This window comes from Rhyacophila brunnea, unplaced genomic scaffold, assembly GCF_057557595.1.
Source record: "Rhyacophila brunnea isolate RB1 unplaced genomic scaffold, BYU_Rbru_1.0 scaffold_18, whole genome shotgun sequence".
NCBI lineage: Eukaryota > Metazoa > Arthropoda > Insecta > Trichoptera > Rhyacophilidae > Rhyacophila > Rhyacophila brunnea.
Genome location: NW_028232837.1, coordinates 38,968,517 through 38,986,382, shown reverse-complemented (window position 1 = coordinate 38,986,382; position 17,866 = coordinate 38,968,517). Strand labels below are relative to the sequence as shown.

Below are 17,866 nucleotides of genomic sequence, written 5' to 3'. Positions count from 1 at the left end.
TTTTCATGGACAATTACTATAAAAGTGTTCCACTGACTGAGGATTTACTCCAAGATAAGACATTTGTCACGGGGACCCTAAGTACCAATAGAAAGGCTAATCCTGTTGTCAATAAAAAACTTAAAACTGGTGAATGTATTAGCCAGTACACGGATATGGGTATGTGCGTTACAAAATGGAAAGACCGTCGAGAAGTAGTTACCATATCATCAGAATTCGATGGTGATATAACTGACACGTCCAATAGATTTGGAAAGTTATGTAAAAAACCTAAGATGGTAATTGAGTACAACCGTTATATGAGTGGAATCGACTATTATGATCAGATGTTGGCATATTACCCATGTCAATGTAAAACTATAAGGTGGTACAAAAAATTGGGCATTCGTTTATTACAAACAATACTTTTGAATGCACATTATCTATATAATTCCGAAAATCCAAAAATGTTTTTGTACGATTTCAGACTATCGGTAATTAGAAAACTACTTGGCCCACCTCCGCTTACCTTGCCGAAGCAGCCTAAAACAAAAATTCACTTACCAAGTTTCTGTGAAAAGGATAGTGCAGGAAACACAAAGAGGCGAAGGTGTAAACATTGCTGGAATACTACCAAACAACGAAAAGCTTTGTTGTTCCATTGTCCTGATTGCCCGAACAAACCTAGGTTGTGTTTAGAACCCTGTTTTCGACTATATCACGAACAAATTTGGTTTTGGTCAGAGTGAATCAAAAATTTATTCTATAAATATACACAAGTCATAATATTTTTTTGTCTCGATTTATATGTATCTTCGCAGATTTTTTAAAATGTACATAAACAAATGTGAATCTAACATTCCAACGTCTTTTCAAAGTAATATCATATATTGTGTAGTGTATTGTGATAGTGTAAATTACGTTTCAACAATTTATATCATAGTGTCTTTTTCGTGAACTTTTTCAACAATAAGAAATATTATCAACAACATTTGAAGTTGAATAAATTGGAGTAAAAAAAAACATGGAGTAAAAATGGTAAGATAAAATTCCGTTCAAAATAAAATGTATATAAACACAAAATATTATGTTAGTGTGAATTTGCCTTTAGCGTAACGGCGTGACTTCAATAATTACTGCACGTGTTTCGATATCTAGTAGGTAAACAATGCAAATACATGTGGCGCACAGATGCATTTTGTGTAAATGACATTCGAAGCGACAGAACTGAGATAAAATATAATAATAGTTTCTAATATTTAATAGAGTTTTGTGGCTTCGAAAGGTAGGTATTTTTCAGGTTCTCTGTAAAGCATGCGAAATTTTTTGCGCAGCCAACGTGTTAAGTATCAAATTTAATATGTCCGGTCATTTGGTTGGAAATAATAAGTTTAAATAAGGATATTCTTGCCAATATTCTCAGTTTAATGAAATGAGATGTGATTATAGTGAGAATAAGACGATTTCAGATTTGTACAGTAGTCCTGTCATAAATAACACACCAAGATAAAAGTTCTCACATTGCTGACAATATCGTAGAGACATGGCAGCAGGGGGGCGTCACTGTATTTCATCACCACCAGAAGTACGTCTAACACTTCGGCGTTGTCGCTCACCTGAAAAGAACGAATCTGGTACAATACTATTGTAGTGCACTTTACAAGCCGAACTCAAGAAGCCATGCGGGCCAGGCCATATTAAATTATATTTGAAGAATTAGCGAGGTCACCCAAGACCTCTGCTTTAGGGTGAGCAGCAGTAAGGTAGACCCTCTCATATCAAATAATTATACCTACCGATACATCAATAAGTAATTTTCAATTACCTATTTAACCCTTTTACTCCCATTCGGCCGATATTTCGGCCCACCATACCTATGCTAAAACTCCATCTGGGCCGATCCATCGGCCGAAAGTTTGGAACCAAATTTACAATTTATTCCAAATTTTTTCCCGTCATATTTTGTCTGGTGTAGACAAAGCACTATATTCGCTCTATGTTAGGTGTGACTAATATTTATTTTAGTGTCGAACTTGTTTACAATTATGTCATACCCTAATAACTCACAAGTCATAATTGTTCTTGCTGTCAAACTTGAGATCAAAGAGGGTCATAAAAATAATAAAACATTATTTTTATGAGACATTTTAAGTTCTGAAATTTCTTTTAGTTGTTTTATGATTCATATATCACATTACAAAATGAATTTTGTAATTTTTATGAACTGACCGAACAAACAATGGATGCCCACTGTTCTTTTGGTAGGATGGTGAAAAAATGCATGAATAAATATTACTATAATTTATTGATGTAGTGCTTTGAAACTTATTTTTTGAAATTACTTCATTCCCATATCAGTTAGTCCTCGATACTGTATCGAATTCTCTTGCGATTTCGTGAATTGAATAATATTCTTGAATACCTTGACAGTATACGATTTTTTTTTGATTACTTTATAAAAATTCTATTTCATAGGGAAATAATAATATGTTTATTTTTTTTCTGTTACTAGATAAGAATAGATTATACTATAAAATTTGATGTATCAATTATAAATAAAAAAATGTTGTCACACTTGTTTTGTAGTTCACACATAGTTTTATCCGTTCATTTCTAAATAAATATTGATACATTATTTTTTTCTTTTGTTTTATTGATCTAATGAGGCGTCTCAAAATGAGACGCCTCCTTAGCAATCGAGATCTTAACCTAGGTCTGAGACTGCGTATGGTACGTTATTATGTGCTCTCAATTCTTTTTTATGGTATGGAAGTATGGACGCTAAACCAAGAGATGTCACGGAAACTTGAAGCTTTCGAGATGTGGCTGTATAGACGCATCCTCAAAATTGCTTGGACTGACAGGGTGACAAATGTTGAAGTTCTCAATCGAATGGGGAAGGACCGAGAAGTTCTACGTAGTATCAAAACCAAGAAACTACAATACCTCGGCCACATTATGAGAGGACAAAAATACAGCATTCCCCAACTTGTCGTAGCGTAGCAGAGGACCGCGCCGCATTTCGTGGCTTAAGAACCTCCGTGATTGGTACGAGTGCAGCTCCACCGAACTGTTCCGGGTAGCAGACGACAAAGATAAGATCGCCTTAAGGGCCCGCTGAAGAGCCCGCCGTTCAAATATAATTCAGTGTAAAAAGGACCTCGGCGTCGTAACTACGTCAATTTAAATCGATCTTTTCGCAAAAATCACTAATCATCGGAGATTTTATTTGAAGAAATATTATTATTATTACTGATAATTTCTGCCGCGCGGAGAATTATTATTATTTTATGAACACCTGCGAGATGAAGCCGATCAGAAAACAGGGCTGTCAAAATAATATTAAGCATTCATATTTTTTAAATGTTAATTTCATCATGGTTTTTAATCAAACCTGTGCAAGTACGTACTGATAACTTGGGTGGATTTTGTAGCAAACATACTATTGATATATATACGGGTATATTATTATTATAACCCAATTCAAATTGAACATAGGTTGATACTCAAATACTATTATAGTATGTTTATGATTTCGAGAAAATAATACGATGGTATAATTAATCCATATCAATTATTTGAAAACATTACATTCGCACTTTGCACAAAATTACAAACACATTCGAAGTTTGCCGCACACGTACAGACCACGTGATATTTGTTTACGCAAAATCGTCGCTTTTCAAAATGGCGAATTTGATTACCAGATTTTACTGCGATGAATCAGTATGTTCCTTTTTGTCTTTTTTTATTCATAGGTTTGTTTACTGTGTACACCGAGAAATTTCCATTTATAAACTCGGAAACGATTTTTACAGAAGAGTTTTGGAATATAATGCAACCAAAACTGGAAAAAATTCTATCATGGGTGTTGACTTCCTGAATTAGCTAACCCCAGGTCCATGCCACTACGTGAACCACAGTGGATATTAAGCCATTTCCACACTGGCAACAAGTTGCTGGCAACCTCATTAAATTTTACGATACTTACCATAATTGCTTAAGAAATTTTACAATAATTATCGTAAAATCTAACGAGGTTGCCAGCAAATTAACTTGTTGCCAGTGTGGACCCGGCATTAGATGCACAAAACTTAAATAATATATATTATAAATAAAAATTTAAAATTATAAATATATATTATGATTTATGTCTTCGACAGCCCTGATGAAATAAATGTGAAATATGAGTCGGATCAGTCACAGAGCAAATTTATTAACACAAACAACTTTGACACGACCTTTTTATATTAACTAGTAGACCAGATATTATGGACCACATGTTAAAAAATCATATTTTCAATTCTCAAGGCCAATTCTGTAGAACGTCCTCTTAATGGTGGCCGACCTCCGCTAGGGGATGGCACAATAAGAAGAAGATTGATCTAAGCTATCAATATTATTACTTATTATTGCTTTATACACCATTGAGAACACACAACAAAAGTTTCAAATTTTTATGACATGTGTAGAATTATTTATTTAAAAAAAACTAAATCAACGATTTTTTGGCAAAAAACGCTTGGGAGTTTTCACATTTATGCTAAGCTAAATCAGCTGGGAGTAAAAGGGTTAACTAGCTCTGTGCATAATTTAAGCCCAATGTATACTTATTGAAGTGAAACTTTTTTACGCACAGTACAGTAAAACCAACCGAAAATCCTGACAATTTATGACTGCCGAATACTGTCGGAATTACTTGACAGAACCTCCTGTACTACACTCGGAACTCTCGTCGCTGTAGCACCCCCTGGGAAATTTTCAGCAGACCAACCCCCTTTATTCCCAGGCGGGCATTAGGTATCCGGCTCCATTTCTTTAATCTGAAATCGCCGGATTGAAAATTCTCACTAGGATGGCGATCCCTAATTGTTATTATGCTAAGTATACCCGCACGCAGAGAAAACGTATCATAAAAGGTCGCAGAGAGGAATCCTCCGGGGGTGGAGAATATAATATTTTGTTGTTATGTTTAAATTGCTTCTTTTTGCTGTGACTGTGATTGTTGTATGGAGAAGGGAGTTGTGGCATACTTTTTTAGAATAAAATAAATGAATTGTAACATAATATCTACATAATAATGACTAGTGAAAGTGTAATATTACCCTTTTCAATTTCATATTGGCTTCATGAGTGAAATAGTCTGCATTCTGCTTGATAAGTTGAGTGATGTCATGGAGACGGCTCGCTTCGGTGAGGAGGGTCAGCGCTCTCATGCCAGATAAGTGTATCGCTTCATTGCTGCTACCTTCAAGTTTTCAACAATATGTAATAAGTGTGTACTATGTATTCAACATTATTTCCCGCTCTCTAAATGTCATATTGCAGACCGGCATAACGGGTAGGTAAAATGAATGCTCTGTTAACTATATGTTAAACATGACATTTAATGATATTGCACAATTCTGGAAAATTTTAAGTCAGTCGTTCTAATAATATGACATTTTGCTGTCTGGAAAAACTTATGGACTCGACATCACCAGACACGGTTAAAGCTTCTAAGAATCTATGTATCTAGATCACCAGGAGAACGACTTGTCTGTCAATGCATATGCAGCCTAGTGCAGGTAGGGATTCCAATACAGGTATTTCAAAACCAGTATCCCAGTATTTTTTGATACTGACATTTGATACTGGATTTAAAAATTAGATAATACTGACATATTCGGTATTGAAAGTGGATATAAAATGTATTAATTAATATAAAAGGTTCAACAGGAATGTAATTTTTTTGTCGGGCTGTGCGTGTCTGGTTTATTTCTGTTGCCCTTTGATCTTGGTGACCAGTAAGGACACATGCTGATTCGCGAAATACATTTACATTATAGGTAGGTACCTACTTCCCTAATTCAATTAATATTATAATTAATATTTTCGCCAGTCGCCAACGGGTCTTAGAAGTTGAAAGATTAGAAATAATAATTCTACTATAATGGACTTGCCTATGCCTAATTATTTGATGTTTATCTACTCAATAGTAGCTTATAGAATAATAGAGAAATACATTTTTTTTTAACAAAAAAATGAGCAATATTGTGTTTGGTTTTACTTCTTACAGGATAAAGGTAAAAAAATGCAATAAAACAATAGGTGGAATTACCAGTGGGACACATACACATCTAAGAACACTTCATAAAATAAATTTATTGAAAAATCATTTGAAGAAGAAAGTGCCAATAGTTGAACTACATACTATATGGGTATTTGTAAACATCAGCATCTCTACCACATCTTACCTTTACCTATTTTAACATTACATAATTATGTACTTATTTAGATTTTTGGTTATATTTTAAAGGGATTTTTATATCTATATTTATTGGTTTCTGTTATATTTTTCACGAATACCGATATTCAATTGGAAATACCGAAATAACGGTATTGGTATTCTCATTCGGTATTGCAATCCCTAAATGCAGGTCATCCCGCATTTGGAAGATACGAGGAGCATTCATTCATTTATCTACCTCAGAATGAAAGAAAATAATGACTACTACTTCACCATGTTCGATCTGAAGAGGATCATATAGGCCTCCACAGAGTGGACCTGGACAGATTGGAATCCTGTCAACATAACTATTGTTGTATTATAATAGGTGTTGTACTCATTGTAATATATATTGGCGGTTTATCCCACAGGAAAAATTTCACAAGAGTGCCTCCAAACTTGTCAGCACTACAGGCCTAAAACCACCGCTTTTTGAGAGAAGGTTTCGTGAAAATGCTCTATTTCTCAGTAGATGGTACCTATACTAATATTTTTGATGCATTTGTTTCTTTAAGATAACTTAAAGTAAATAATACGCTACCTGATGAATTTGCAGACAATTTGAAACCAAAATTGAAAGGGAACAAAGAGGGTATTATAACTTGCATTCCAAGAAAAGTTAACCAACAACTTCAAGTTGTCATGATGAGTATAATACCTATATGAGTAAATTTATTTTCTACTGAAATGCAATTTTTATCTATACATTCAGTGTCACATTACGTAGGTAATCTAAACATAACTCAATTTGCAGTAAGAAATTAGAGTCACGGAAAAGACTCTTGTTGTTTGTAAAAATATTTCCAAAGTTTTACAAAACATGCATAGTAACAGAATGGCTCATTAAACTTACAATAACGTATTATAAAAGTGCGATAAAGGAAACAGATTTTGTTTTTACGTGAAACGATGTTAATCACTCGCTCAACTTATTAGGTTAATGAAAAACAAGATGTGAATTTTGTTAAATTAAGATTAATCAAGAGGAAATGAATACCTGCTCTCTCCAATATCAAATATAAAGACTTCTGCAAATACTGTTGAATCAAAATGGGATCGTTCCGTAGACCTAGAGCCATCTGACCGATACCCTCGGTCATGAGGCATATTTTGACGATGTTGTTCTGCGCTTCGGAAATGGTGGCACATGAATCTTCCCGCCGATTGGGACGCGCCTCGTCTCCGCCCACATGCCGGTAGCCGATTTCGGTGTAGCGCACGTCGAACGCGCCCTCGTAGAGGCCGAGGGTACGTTCTTTCGTCCAACTGCGCGGGTCATACACTGTCACGTCTAGCGTCTCGTCGCGCCCCGCCGCTGACTCTCCGCGCCGCACTTTTATCGGCGGATACCAGTTTTCCGGTTCTAGATAATTGGATGCGATATTCTTTATGAGATGTTCAGCAGAACTGGAAGTCTCCTGTGCTGCCACCGAGCAGGATAAAGCTGAAAATTAAACAACACTCGGATTAGATTTAGAGGACGGATGGGTCTCGAGTGATACCGTATCGACCGATTCAGTTTTCACGTTATCAGTTATAAGTAGTTCTGAAAATCTTTTTTCTGAATTGATAAAATACAGGAGACGGACGGATGCCCTCTGCATTTTGCAGTTATGTACTAAGGGCCAAATGAAAAGATGTCAATCTATGGCTCATGAGCCGCATGTGGCTCTTTGGCCCCTTGAGTGCGGCTCTGCCACAAATGACCACGTACCAGCTAAAACAGTGAAAGATAGAACCATATAATTAGTCGGATTGCAATAACTTGCGATCCTGAAAAATACAGAAATGACATCCGATTTTTATAGGCTTACTATTCTATGGCAATGACGGCGTTACCAACACAACTTTACCGACTATTCTGACAGTTGATCTGGCCCAATGGCTAACAAGCATTCCTTTTTATAATAATTGTGGCTAAGGCCAACTCAGCCTATCAGAAGGTTGCTCGCCTGGCGGGCAACAATTGGGGCCTAAAGTCTCGGGCCCTGAGAATCGCCTACGAGGCTATATTCATGGGCATCGCTGGCTATGCCTCCAGCGTGTGGCACACCAAAGCCTCGCTGACAATTGTGAAGAGGGCTCTGCTTAGCGGACAGAGGGCTGCTCTGATTGGCCTTACTAAGGCCTATAGGACCACATCTTCGGATGCCCTGGCGGTCCTTGCGGGGGTCTTTCCCCTCGACTTGCACGTTCAAATTAGAGGATCGATCACTCTCCTTATGAGGAGGATCAATACAACTCTCGCCGGTGTCCCTCTGACACCGCCATCGTTAGTGGAGGGCGTGAGCTACAGAAAGACTGTATCTGAGCTGGTCTACAAGACCGCATATGCGGCATGGCAGGCGAGATCGGTGGCCTCCTCTAAGGGCCGCCAGACTTTTCTATACTTTCCAGATGTCTCGGTGAGACACATGACGAGGAGACTGGTGCCGACCCACTGGAATAGTCAATTCATGACTGGCCATGGAAACTTTGCGGCCAAACTGCAGGGGTTTGGTTTGGCAGGACATGGGTCGGGTTGCTCATGTGGACACGACCAGCAGGACGCAGAGCACGTCTTGTGGGACTGTCCACTTATGGGCCCCGAACGAGCGGAGTTGTTTGCCCGGGTCCGACCCCATTCGGGCCCAATAGGACACGCGGACATGGTGGCAACCGAGGCCAATTTTGCGGCCTTTACTAAATTCGCCAGAACGTACGGGGGGCGGGACACTCTCGACTCCCCTTGCGACTCTTCAAATTAAAGTCACTCTGATAGTTGCCATATAAATTAACATCATGCATTCGCACTTCGGTGCAAGGTTGCATCACCAGTCCCGTGCGGCTCAGCTTGGGACAAAATGAGGGCTTAAATTCTTTGATCTGGCACACGTAAGGGTTATGTTAGCCGGCCGCGTATGTCGGCTGCATATATTGTACGACAACATCTTTTTGGCTACGTGTTAATACTGTGAACTAACATGCTCCGCCCATTTTTACCCGGAATTCCATTATAAACTAATAAGCTCCTCCCATTTAGTAGACAGCAGCGCCTAGAAGCTTAGCCAAGAAGATGTTGTCATACAATACATAACGGGAGCGGAGGTGGGAATTTTACACACCATTCCTTTTTATAAGTCTGTTAATATAACATCATCTCTGTGGAAGCCCATATGCGTAGGGGTTAAAATGGTTATTTACATTTTTATATAGGTGTCTACTTACGTATGTCACCCACCGTGGCCTAGTTAGTATAGCGCCTGTCTCTGGTGGGACACGGGTTCGATCCCACAGCTGGCATATCATCGTGTCAATGTTTGATTCAGTGCAAGGATCCAATGGGTTGGGCGAATGGCTAATAACCGTTCTTTATAATACCTATGCACCTGAACTTATCGAACATGACAAAAATAAGGCAAACAATCGCTCACCAAATGGAAAAAGCCATAAGATAATAATAGTATTTTAGATTGTTGGAAGTCAATTTAGTATTCTATTTCCAAAAATAAAGTCGGTCACCAATGGGTTAAATAATATAAGACATTAATTTGTTCCTATAGCTAATCCGTACTCCACAAAATTTCATTTTATCGGACAAGTATGTAAACGTTATTCAACACTATATTTACTTGATTTGCCTATAAAATATGATTTGACATCGTTCTGCCAGTTGTTATACGTTGTTATGCATCCGACGCATAAACCCACTTACTTATATAAGTAAGACTATGCATATAGCCTTATCATAGGTATCAGAGCTTTATCAAAAGTGCAGTCCCAGTTTAGTATGCCTTTTTCGTGAAATTCTCCTTGGGAGCCACACAATACCGACTGAAAAATGCGGTCCGTTGGCACATAGTTGAAAGTGAACATTAAGACATTTTAAAATTACCTGCGGTCATCTGGTTCAGAAGGAACACAATCTCCTTTTTATTGTCGTTTCGGCGCTTGAAATCGTCGAGTAAATAATCAACGAGAAGGTGGACCGCTTCGCTACCACCCAAAATGTCACAGATCTGCACAGCGGAACGGAGACTCTCAGGATCCTCCAAGAATATGAATGCCCTCCAAGGACACGTGACCGCCACTGTCGGACTCGAATCCATATCTGTAATGGTGCAGTCCATTTCATTTACATTTTATTATCTTTTATATGAATTTCAAATGATATCGCAAGAGGCAATAAGAGGAAATAATTCAAATCCAGTCTTGAGGAGTAGATTTATTCAAGGAGAGTGAGAAGAGTGAAATGTTCCATAATTTTTTAAACAAAAGAAGGAATACTGGATTACATTGTTCAGATGTGCCCATGATTATTATTGTTCTTCATCTTCTTCTTCGGCCATATCCGCCCCTTAGTTGGAGCATACACCATGAGGCATCTCCAAGAATCCCTGTCGCTCGCCAGTCTTTTTGCATCATTCCAGGTCAAACCAGCATCCCGTAGCTCCGCCGTATACACTCTATAGATAGTATTTAGCGGCCTTCTAGGACGCCGGAATCCGGTTGGCTTGAAGAACAGGCAAGCTTAGTTGAATTTCTCCTGTGGCATCCGCAGCACGTGGCCGAGCCATGTCCAACGTCGCCTCTTCACTACTAGCGTGATGAGAGGCTGCTTGATGCGTTCTCTTATCTCCTCGTTACTCCTAAAGTCATACCACTACTGCACACCCACTATCCGTCGCAAATATCTGTTTTCGAAGCTCAGTATATGGTTGCTCTGAGCCTTCGTAAGGTGGCATGATTCGCTACCGTAAAGCAGCACCGTCAGAATGCAACCGTCGAATAGGCGGCATTTGGTTTTGACAGAGTACAATCGTGAGCCCGGACACTCTGCACCGAGTTGAATGTTGCTCCAGCCATTCCCATTCGGATAACAAGCTCTCTCTGCAAAATGTCATCTTCCGTGATGTGTACCCTAAGATATTTGAAGCTGTCGACGCTCTTGATGTTTTTCCCCTTGCTAATCAGAGGGAAATTATCGGTTTGAAAATCAACGCGAGTCGAGTTGTCCTGCAACCTGTCGATTGTCTTTTGAATACCCTCGATAGAGCGTCATCGGCGTATTCCAGGCCGCATAGCTTCACCGTGGGGGTAACAAATATGTCTCGGTCAGGTGGTATTGACTTATAATGTGATAATGTTCAACGTGTTAGATCGGCTTCAGGTCACCGAGACCACGAATGGCTGAGGCGGAAGTAAAGTAAATTATATGTCAATTGATTAATTGTATGAATGAAGTCACCTCTGATAGCCAAATCCTCTGTCAGCTTGATGCGAGAGCATTCCATTTTGAAGACGTTCAACAGAAGGAGGGCAAATCGGTTGAGCATGGCTGACGAGCTCAAGATACGTGTCAGTCTCTGGGGGACACTTTCCTTTGAACAGAGCAACCGTAGATAGCCCTTCAGTAAATTCAATTTCGAAGTCTGCTTCCGTACGTCTGCAAAATATATAATATAAAAAATTATTTATATATGAATATAATAAAAAGACACACATATTTAAATTTAAATCTATGTGTGCAGTATAATAGTCAAAAATGATGAATCTGTGGTATCTTTCAGAGCTATGTCTGAATAGCCTGAAGACTTTGTAGGAAGAATTTTATTGTAGGTACATCTTTTCTTATTCTTGACATCAACATTAAATTTCATGATTAGTGTTCACATAAATATTATATTAACAGGTAGGTACATACCATAAAAGAGTATTATTGTAAGCTTTGTCTTTTAAAATTGAGAATAAAGTCATATTTTGGTACATGAGATATCCGTGGTTAACACTTTTAAAATTATTCTTTTATCAAAATGTTCATTCCCTTGATTTTCGTGTAAAATAACATTATATAATTATACTCGGTAACCTTTCCATTGGAGTGTGCAATTGACTCGTAATATTTACTGAAGTAAATAATAACACCGTTAATGTTAAAGGAAACCTTTAACACTTTGATGTGTAGGTTTAACATTATCGATTAATATAATAGTTGGAAATTTTCAGGCAGTGCACAAAGTAGAAACTTGATTTACTTCAATTGACTACATAAGTATAGGTATTACTTCGGACCTAATAAAAAAGTGTACCTTGATTCAAACCATAAAAACCAATCGCTAATATTAGTGAAATTTGTAAACCGCTTCCTGATTATTTAAGTTATTTCATTGTAATTAGGTACGGCGCCAGTGGCTCAATCGGTAAAGCACGTCGGCCGGAGTGCGATGTATGCAGGTTCGAGTTCAATTCGGTGGCATTTTTTTTTTATAAGATTATTATAAGATTTTTTCTAGGTGTATTTCTGAGGCGATTCCAAATGATGTATGTTCAATAAAATATTATGCATATTTAATTTGGGCGCTCACCAAAATGGCAGAGGAAACTGGGCGGGTCTTTGAGAAGCTCAGAGAAGCCGTCCTCGACGGTGTCAGCGAAAAGTTGGGCATCACTCGCCGTCGCATGCCGTCCGAAACGATCGAGCGCCTTCTGGCACGCCTCCACAGTCTTCGTGTTGTCATCTTCCGATAGAATTATCAACGTGTCCAAGACGCGTTTCAGCGAAGGGCGCATATTTCTACCAAAGAAAAGAGAAGAAAACTAAAATAAAATATTAATTACAGTTACATTAGCAAAGAGTTAGAGTTAGCCTATTACCGTACAGAGTACAATAGAGGAAACCTTCATTTTATTAATGATGATATAGCTTGAAATTGAAATATGTGCGAATTGCTTACAGCCGCCGTTTTTTTTTACTTTTCGATACAAATGACATAGGTACCTATGCATTTGACATTTTTGAGATTGTTCATCTAAATTATTCTCTAACAATCATGGCAATATTTGCACATGTTACTTTGAATCTGTGAACTCCCAATGTAATAATGATAATTCGATTCCACATTGAGAAGCCATTTTACAATCGATCTCTCATATTTTACCATTCAAAGTTAAAACTGCACGGATCGGGCAAAACAATAATAACTAGGGGACCCGGCAAACATTGATTGTCCAACATAGCACTCTAACACTGTGCATAGTACCGAGATGAATGGAATCAGCGGCGAGGATTGATCCAGACTGATGATGATAATGATATAAACCGGTAGGTTTGTTATAATTATCACCAGTTGTTAATTAATGGCCTTTAAATATTTTCAGGTACACCTAAATATTAGGATATTTTTAAAAATATAAATTTGAATTTGTTTCATTGTTTCTAAAAATATCAGCCAATGGTAAAAATTGGAATTTTCAATGGTTATCTAGGTTTGAAGAGTTTATTAGCACTTAAGGGGGCAAGTGTGTACAAGATTTTTTGCGTTTTCAAAGAAGCGACTGCGAAAATTATTATTGAACCACATTTTAAAATGAAAACTATATTAATTAACATGTCGCTTATACTTGCTGACATGATGGAATTTTTTTTATTGTCCTCTTTTCTCGTATTGCATTGTCAGAAAAAAAATCAACATTAAATGTGCGTAATTCTTTTTTGTTGACAATTATGTTATTAAAAATTGATTTTTAAGTATCAGATATATTTGATAAGATGCACGGATTTTTAAAACACGTATAAAACATTAATAATAATTTAATTGTCAGCTATTTATATGTAATTCAATATAAAATACTAAATTAAAAGCAGTAATTCCACAGACCATATCTTCGTGGAATCTAAAAAAAAATGGCAGACCGGTCACAGCTGATCTTGAACCGCCATAACAATAGAAACATAATTATTATTTACATTTGACATATATGTAACAATTTATTGTGCTAGACCTCCATTATGTATTGAAATATATTAAGATGGATGTTTTTATATTTCCTGGATTTATTTTGGACATTTTATACATTTCTAAACTGAAAACTGAGAAACAATCAAAAATGACAGTATCCGAATGGAAATTTCTCAAATTCAATCTTCGGTTTTTGAAAAAAGAACGAACAGAGGATGGATTTTTTTGGACCTATCGGACGAATAACAAATAAGGCAAATTAACACAACTCACTTTTAGGGCTGCGTTAGTAGAGTATACGTTTCATAACATTGCACTTTTTTTGCACTTTTTACTACACTGATTCGCCTCTTTGCCTAATTACCTCGCATGAAATTGTTCGCACCATGTTCGATCCTTACAGGATCATATAGGCCTCCACAGAGTGGAGGTTGTTTTAACAGATTTTGTTTTTACGAGAAATGGATGTTAGCCACTTGCTCAGGTCCATACTCTGACTCAAACACAAATTGAAAAGCAATGTGTATTTTTTTACAAGACCCAGGATTCGAACCTGGGACCCATGACATTATAGACCGACGCTTAATCCGCTCGGCTATTGTGGGCGTTAGAAATAAGATAATAAATAGATATCTAATAGATGTAAAAAAATATTTTTAGAATATCATTGGTGCATATTCAATATGACCTATGTGCAGTTTTTGGTCAAAATGAGTTAATGATACCACTCGAAGCGGATTTTTTTTCTCCACGGTCTGAACGTATACTTACATTTTTAAAAAAATCTGAGAGCATGAATACGATATTAAAAAAAACGTATGTGCAGCTATTCTAAAAATGCATCTGAATTAGTTGTATGTAAGAAAACTTGCACATACGATCGCTTAAAATCCGTAGCGCAAGGCACATCCAATATATTCTTCACTGTGGATAATTTTGACAGATCTTTACAGTACATTTACGTTAACATTAAAGTCATGGTTTTTAATTAAAAACACTCACATTCCACAATATTTATTGATATAATGTCTTCTGCAATCATCTTTTAAGAACTTGATGTAAGTATTGAAGTTTTATAAACTCCAAAGTATCCATTAATTTGTCTATAACAGTGTTTCCAAAAGTGGGCCACTTGGGAGACGCTAGAGCAATTCAGGGGGCCGGCAGTAGCCTCGGATGCAATTTGGGGGTGATGAATATAAATAAGGGGGCGGTGGAGACAAAAACAAAGTAGAAGAAAATTTCTAAAAACTATTCGTACTTGTTTCATGTGTTGTGTAAATTACAGTTAAATCATAGTGATTTCTATATTTCCCAAATGAACACACAGCATTATAACATTGATGCGTTTTATTTTCTAAATTATACTGATATAAGACAGATACCTATACTTTATCCTGGATTATGGGTTATAGTACAAAAGTATTCAATTACATTTCCTTCGTCATATTTAGTGGAACGTGGGTTCAGCGTGGTCACAAAAATAGAACCGATCATTAATAAATTGGTGGCAGCACACCAGGTTCTTCCTTCTCATTAGGATTATTTTTATTGTTATTTGCCCTTTTTTATGTTTAGTTTTCTTAATTTTCCATTTTTAATGTGAATGTTTGTACTATGGTTGATTTTATTAAATAATTTTTCAATATAGGCATCATCTGATTTTATAACACCACCTTCCTTTACTATGTATGTTCCGTAGGTAAAAATATAGATATGTACCCAAAAGAACATAAATTTGCCGCAGCATCTTTCTGTTTTTTTGCTTATAGATTTCCATGGGCGCGTAGAGATTTTATCTGAAAAAGGGGCAGTGGACCAAATATGTTTGGAAATCCATGGTCTATAATGTTGCGATAATTGTCAAGCATGTCTTTTGGGTTATACATCAATTGCGCGGAGAATGTCGTATTAAATAGAGATCTCTTATTTAGCATTATTTGAGTATCTTTGTTCAAATAGTGAATGATTTTGATGTTTTTTTAAAATTCTATATTTAGATAGTTAGTAAAACATCAACATAACATAGTATACACATTTCATACCACGCACTAGTAAAGTTAGGTGTACCTAAATTACATTGCATTGAAATACTATGAAATATGTTTCTGTGCAAGAATAATTATTAAAGTATTGAACAATATTCATAGAAAAAGTTTAGTTTATTGAATGACTTTGCAAAAAAATGATTTCATTTAATTTATTACCTAAATGTTATTAATGAATTTTATTTTGGTGTATAAAGCCTTACGCGTGGTAGCTTGGTTGGTAAAGACCCGTTTCTGAGCAGTGGGTTGTGGGTTCAATGCCGTGGTTGGCAATATATGCATGTTTTTTTTTTCAATGTGTTTGGTCCAATGCGAAGACACAATATTAGGTTATAACCATTATCCTAAATAAAGTATGTTAATATTACCTTCACTATGTAGACATCCATAATTTGATCAATGTAGGACAGAAAATATTTTTTTGGTAGGTACTTATAATTTTCTTAATATGGTATATGATATTATTAAAATTGTAACAAAGACAATATTAGATATTTATTGTAAAATAAACTCTTGTAGTAAGTATCAGTGTTAACTTATTTTAATGAAGATCCCAAAATATTGCATCAGTCTAGCTAGAAGAATATATCTTATGTGCACAAACTATGCACAGAATAAGTCATACAAATGTGCAGAAAAATCTGTAAATTGTTTTTTTTACGATGAAATAGTGATATTTTTGTGAACAAAATATTTTTGGTTATTTTTTAAAACAGTTTTTTTCGATTATCTCAGAATGTGCCAAATGTCACATACGATATATTGAATATGCAGCGACGATATATTACATCATTTTCATCCTAGAGCCGTGAGTGCAAAGTTGTGAAGAAGCAACTCTACCTACTAATTATTTACAATAAATGGCAATATTCTACGGCATCGAAGACGTTGTGAGATATAAGTGGTGACAAGAATGATCACTCACCGCGGACAGTAGCGAACGATGGCGAAGCACATGAGAGCCGTCTCGGTGCGCACGCAAGGCTGAGAGTGCGACCGTAGGGGCTCCAGCCCGGCCACCAGTATCGCCAGCTTATCTCCGGCGGCACGCAACCACTCTTCGTTTCTCTCGGCCGTTTCCAGGTGCTCCAGCATGCCCTCACCGCCTCGGGAACGCAGCTTCTTCCCGAAGGGGTCGGCAGCGCGAGACATGTTCCCGGATGAGGGCCCACGGGCAGCAGTCATTCTTTTGAAATCGTCATCCGCGAAAAGGCGGTCCTCGCCGGGGCTTCGGTCCATCATCACCGTGCACAGTATGATCCCGATGCCTCGGATGGCCAACTGAAAGTAAAGATTGCAGTACCATGAAGAACCAAAAATTATGAAGGAAATCTAATAAAAAATATATGCATTGACGGCGCCGTAGTTGTCCCTTCGGGGTGGATTTTCACTGACGTCAGACAGTTTGATATTTTGCTGATTTGTCACTTTACGATTTGCATGTCATCACTGCCAATATAAATTTGGGGTCATATGCGTAGTCTATTCTGGTTTTTGGCCTTCAGGATGTCGTCTGACACCACCTCAGGCTGCTAGGCCTAGTAGAAGAGCTGGCAATTGCCAATTGCTACCTACCACATTTTGATAAACATATATGTGTAGGTATATAAATTTTTCGGTAAATCACATGTATTTAAATGATAAATTATACATCCCAATCATTCAAATATAAATTAATATATTATGCGATTATCAAAAATTGCGAACCAATATAACGTGAATATTAATCTCCCGCAGGTCCCCTTTAGATAATAGAAGAAGGTTCTTCCTTTCTTTCGACCATGTCCGATCCTAATAGGATCATATGGGCCTCCACAGAGTAGAGGTTTGTATTGACAGATTTTGTTTTATTA

General features: G+C 37.0%; 1 protein-coding gene across 8 annotated transcripts in view; it reads right to left on the bottom strand.

Annotated features, from left to right (window-relative positions):
- Tti1 (Telo2 interacting protein 1) overlaps positions 1–17,866 on the bottom strand; it is a 53,689-nt gene that overhangs the window by 13,747 nt on the left and 22,076 nt on the right. For all 8 annotated transcript variants that reach the window (XM_085945349.1, XM_085945341.1, XM_085945344.1 and 5 more), the window contains 7 exons: positions 16,939–17,294; positions 12,592–12,800; positions 11,475–11,672; positions 10,122–10,337; positions 7,245–7,691; positions 5,085–5,227; positions 1,500–1,595 (listed from right to left, as the gene is read on the bottom strand). In XM_085945349.1, coding sequence (XP_085801475.1) covers positions 1,500–1,595; positions 5,085–5,227; positions 7,245–7,691; positions 10,122–10,337; positions 11,475–11,672; positions 12,592–12,800; positions 16,939–17,294 — 1,665 coding nt within the window. The remainder of the gene's footprint in view (positions 1–1,499; positions 1,596–5,084; positions 5,228–7,244; positions 7,692–10,121; positions 10,338–11,474; positions 11,673–12,591; positions 12,801–16,938; positions 17,295–17,866) is intronic.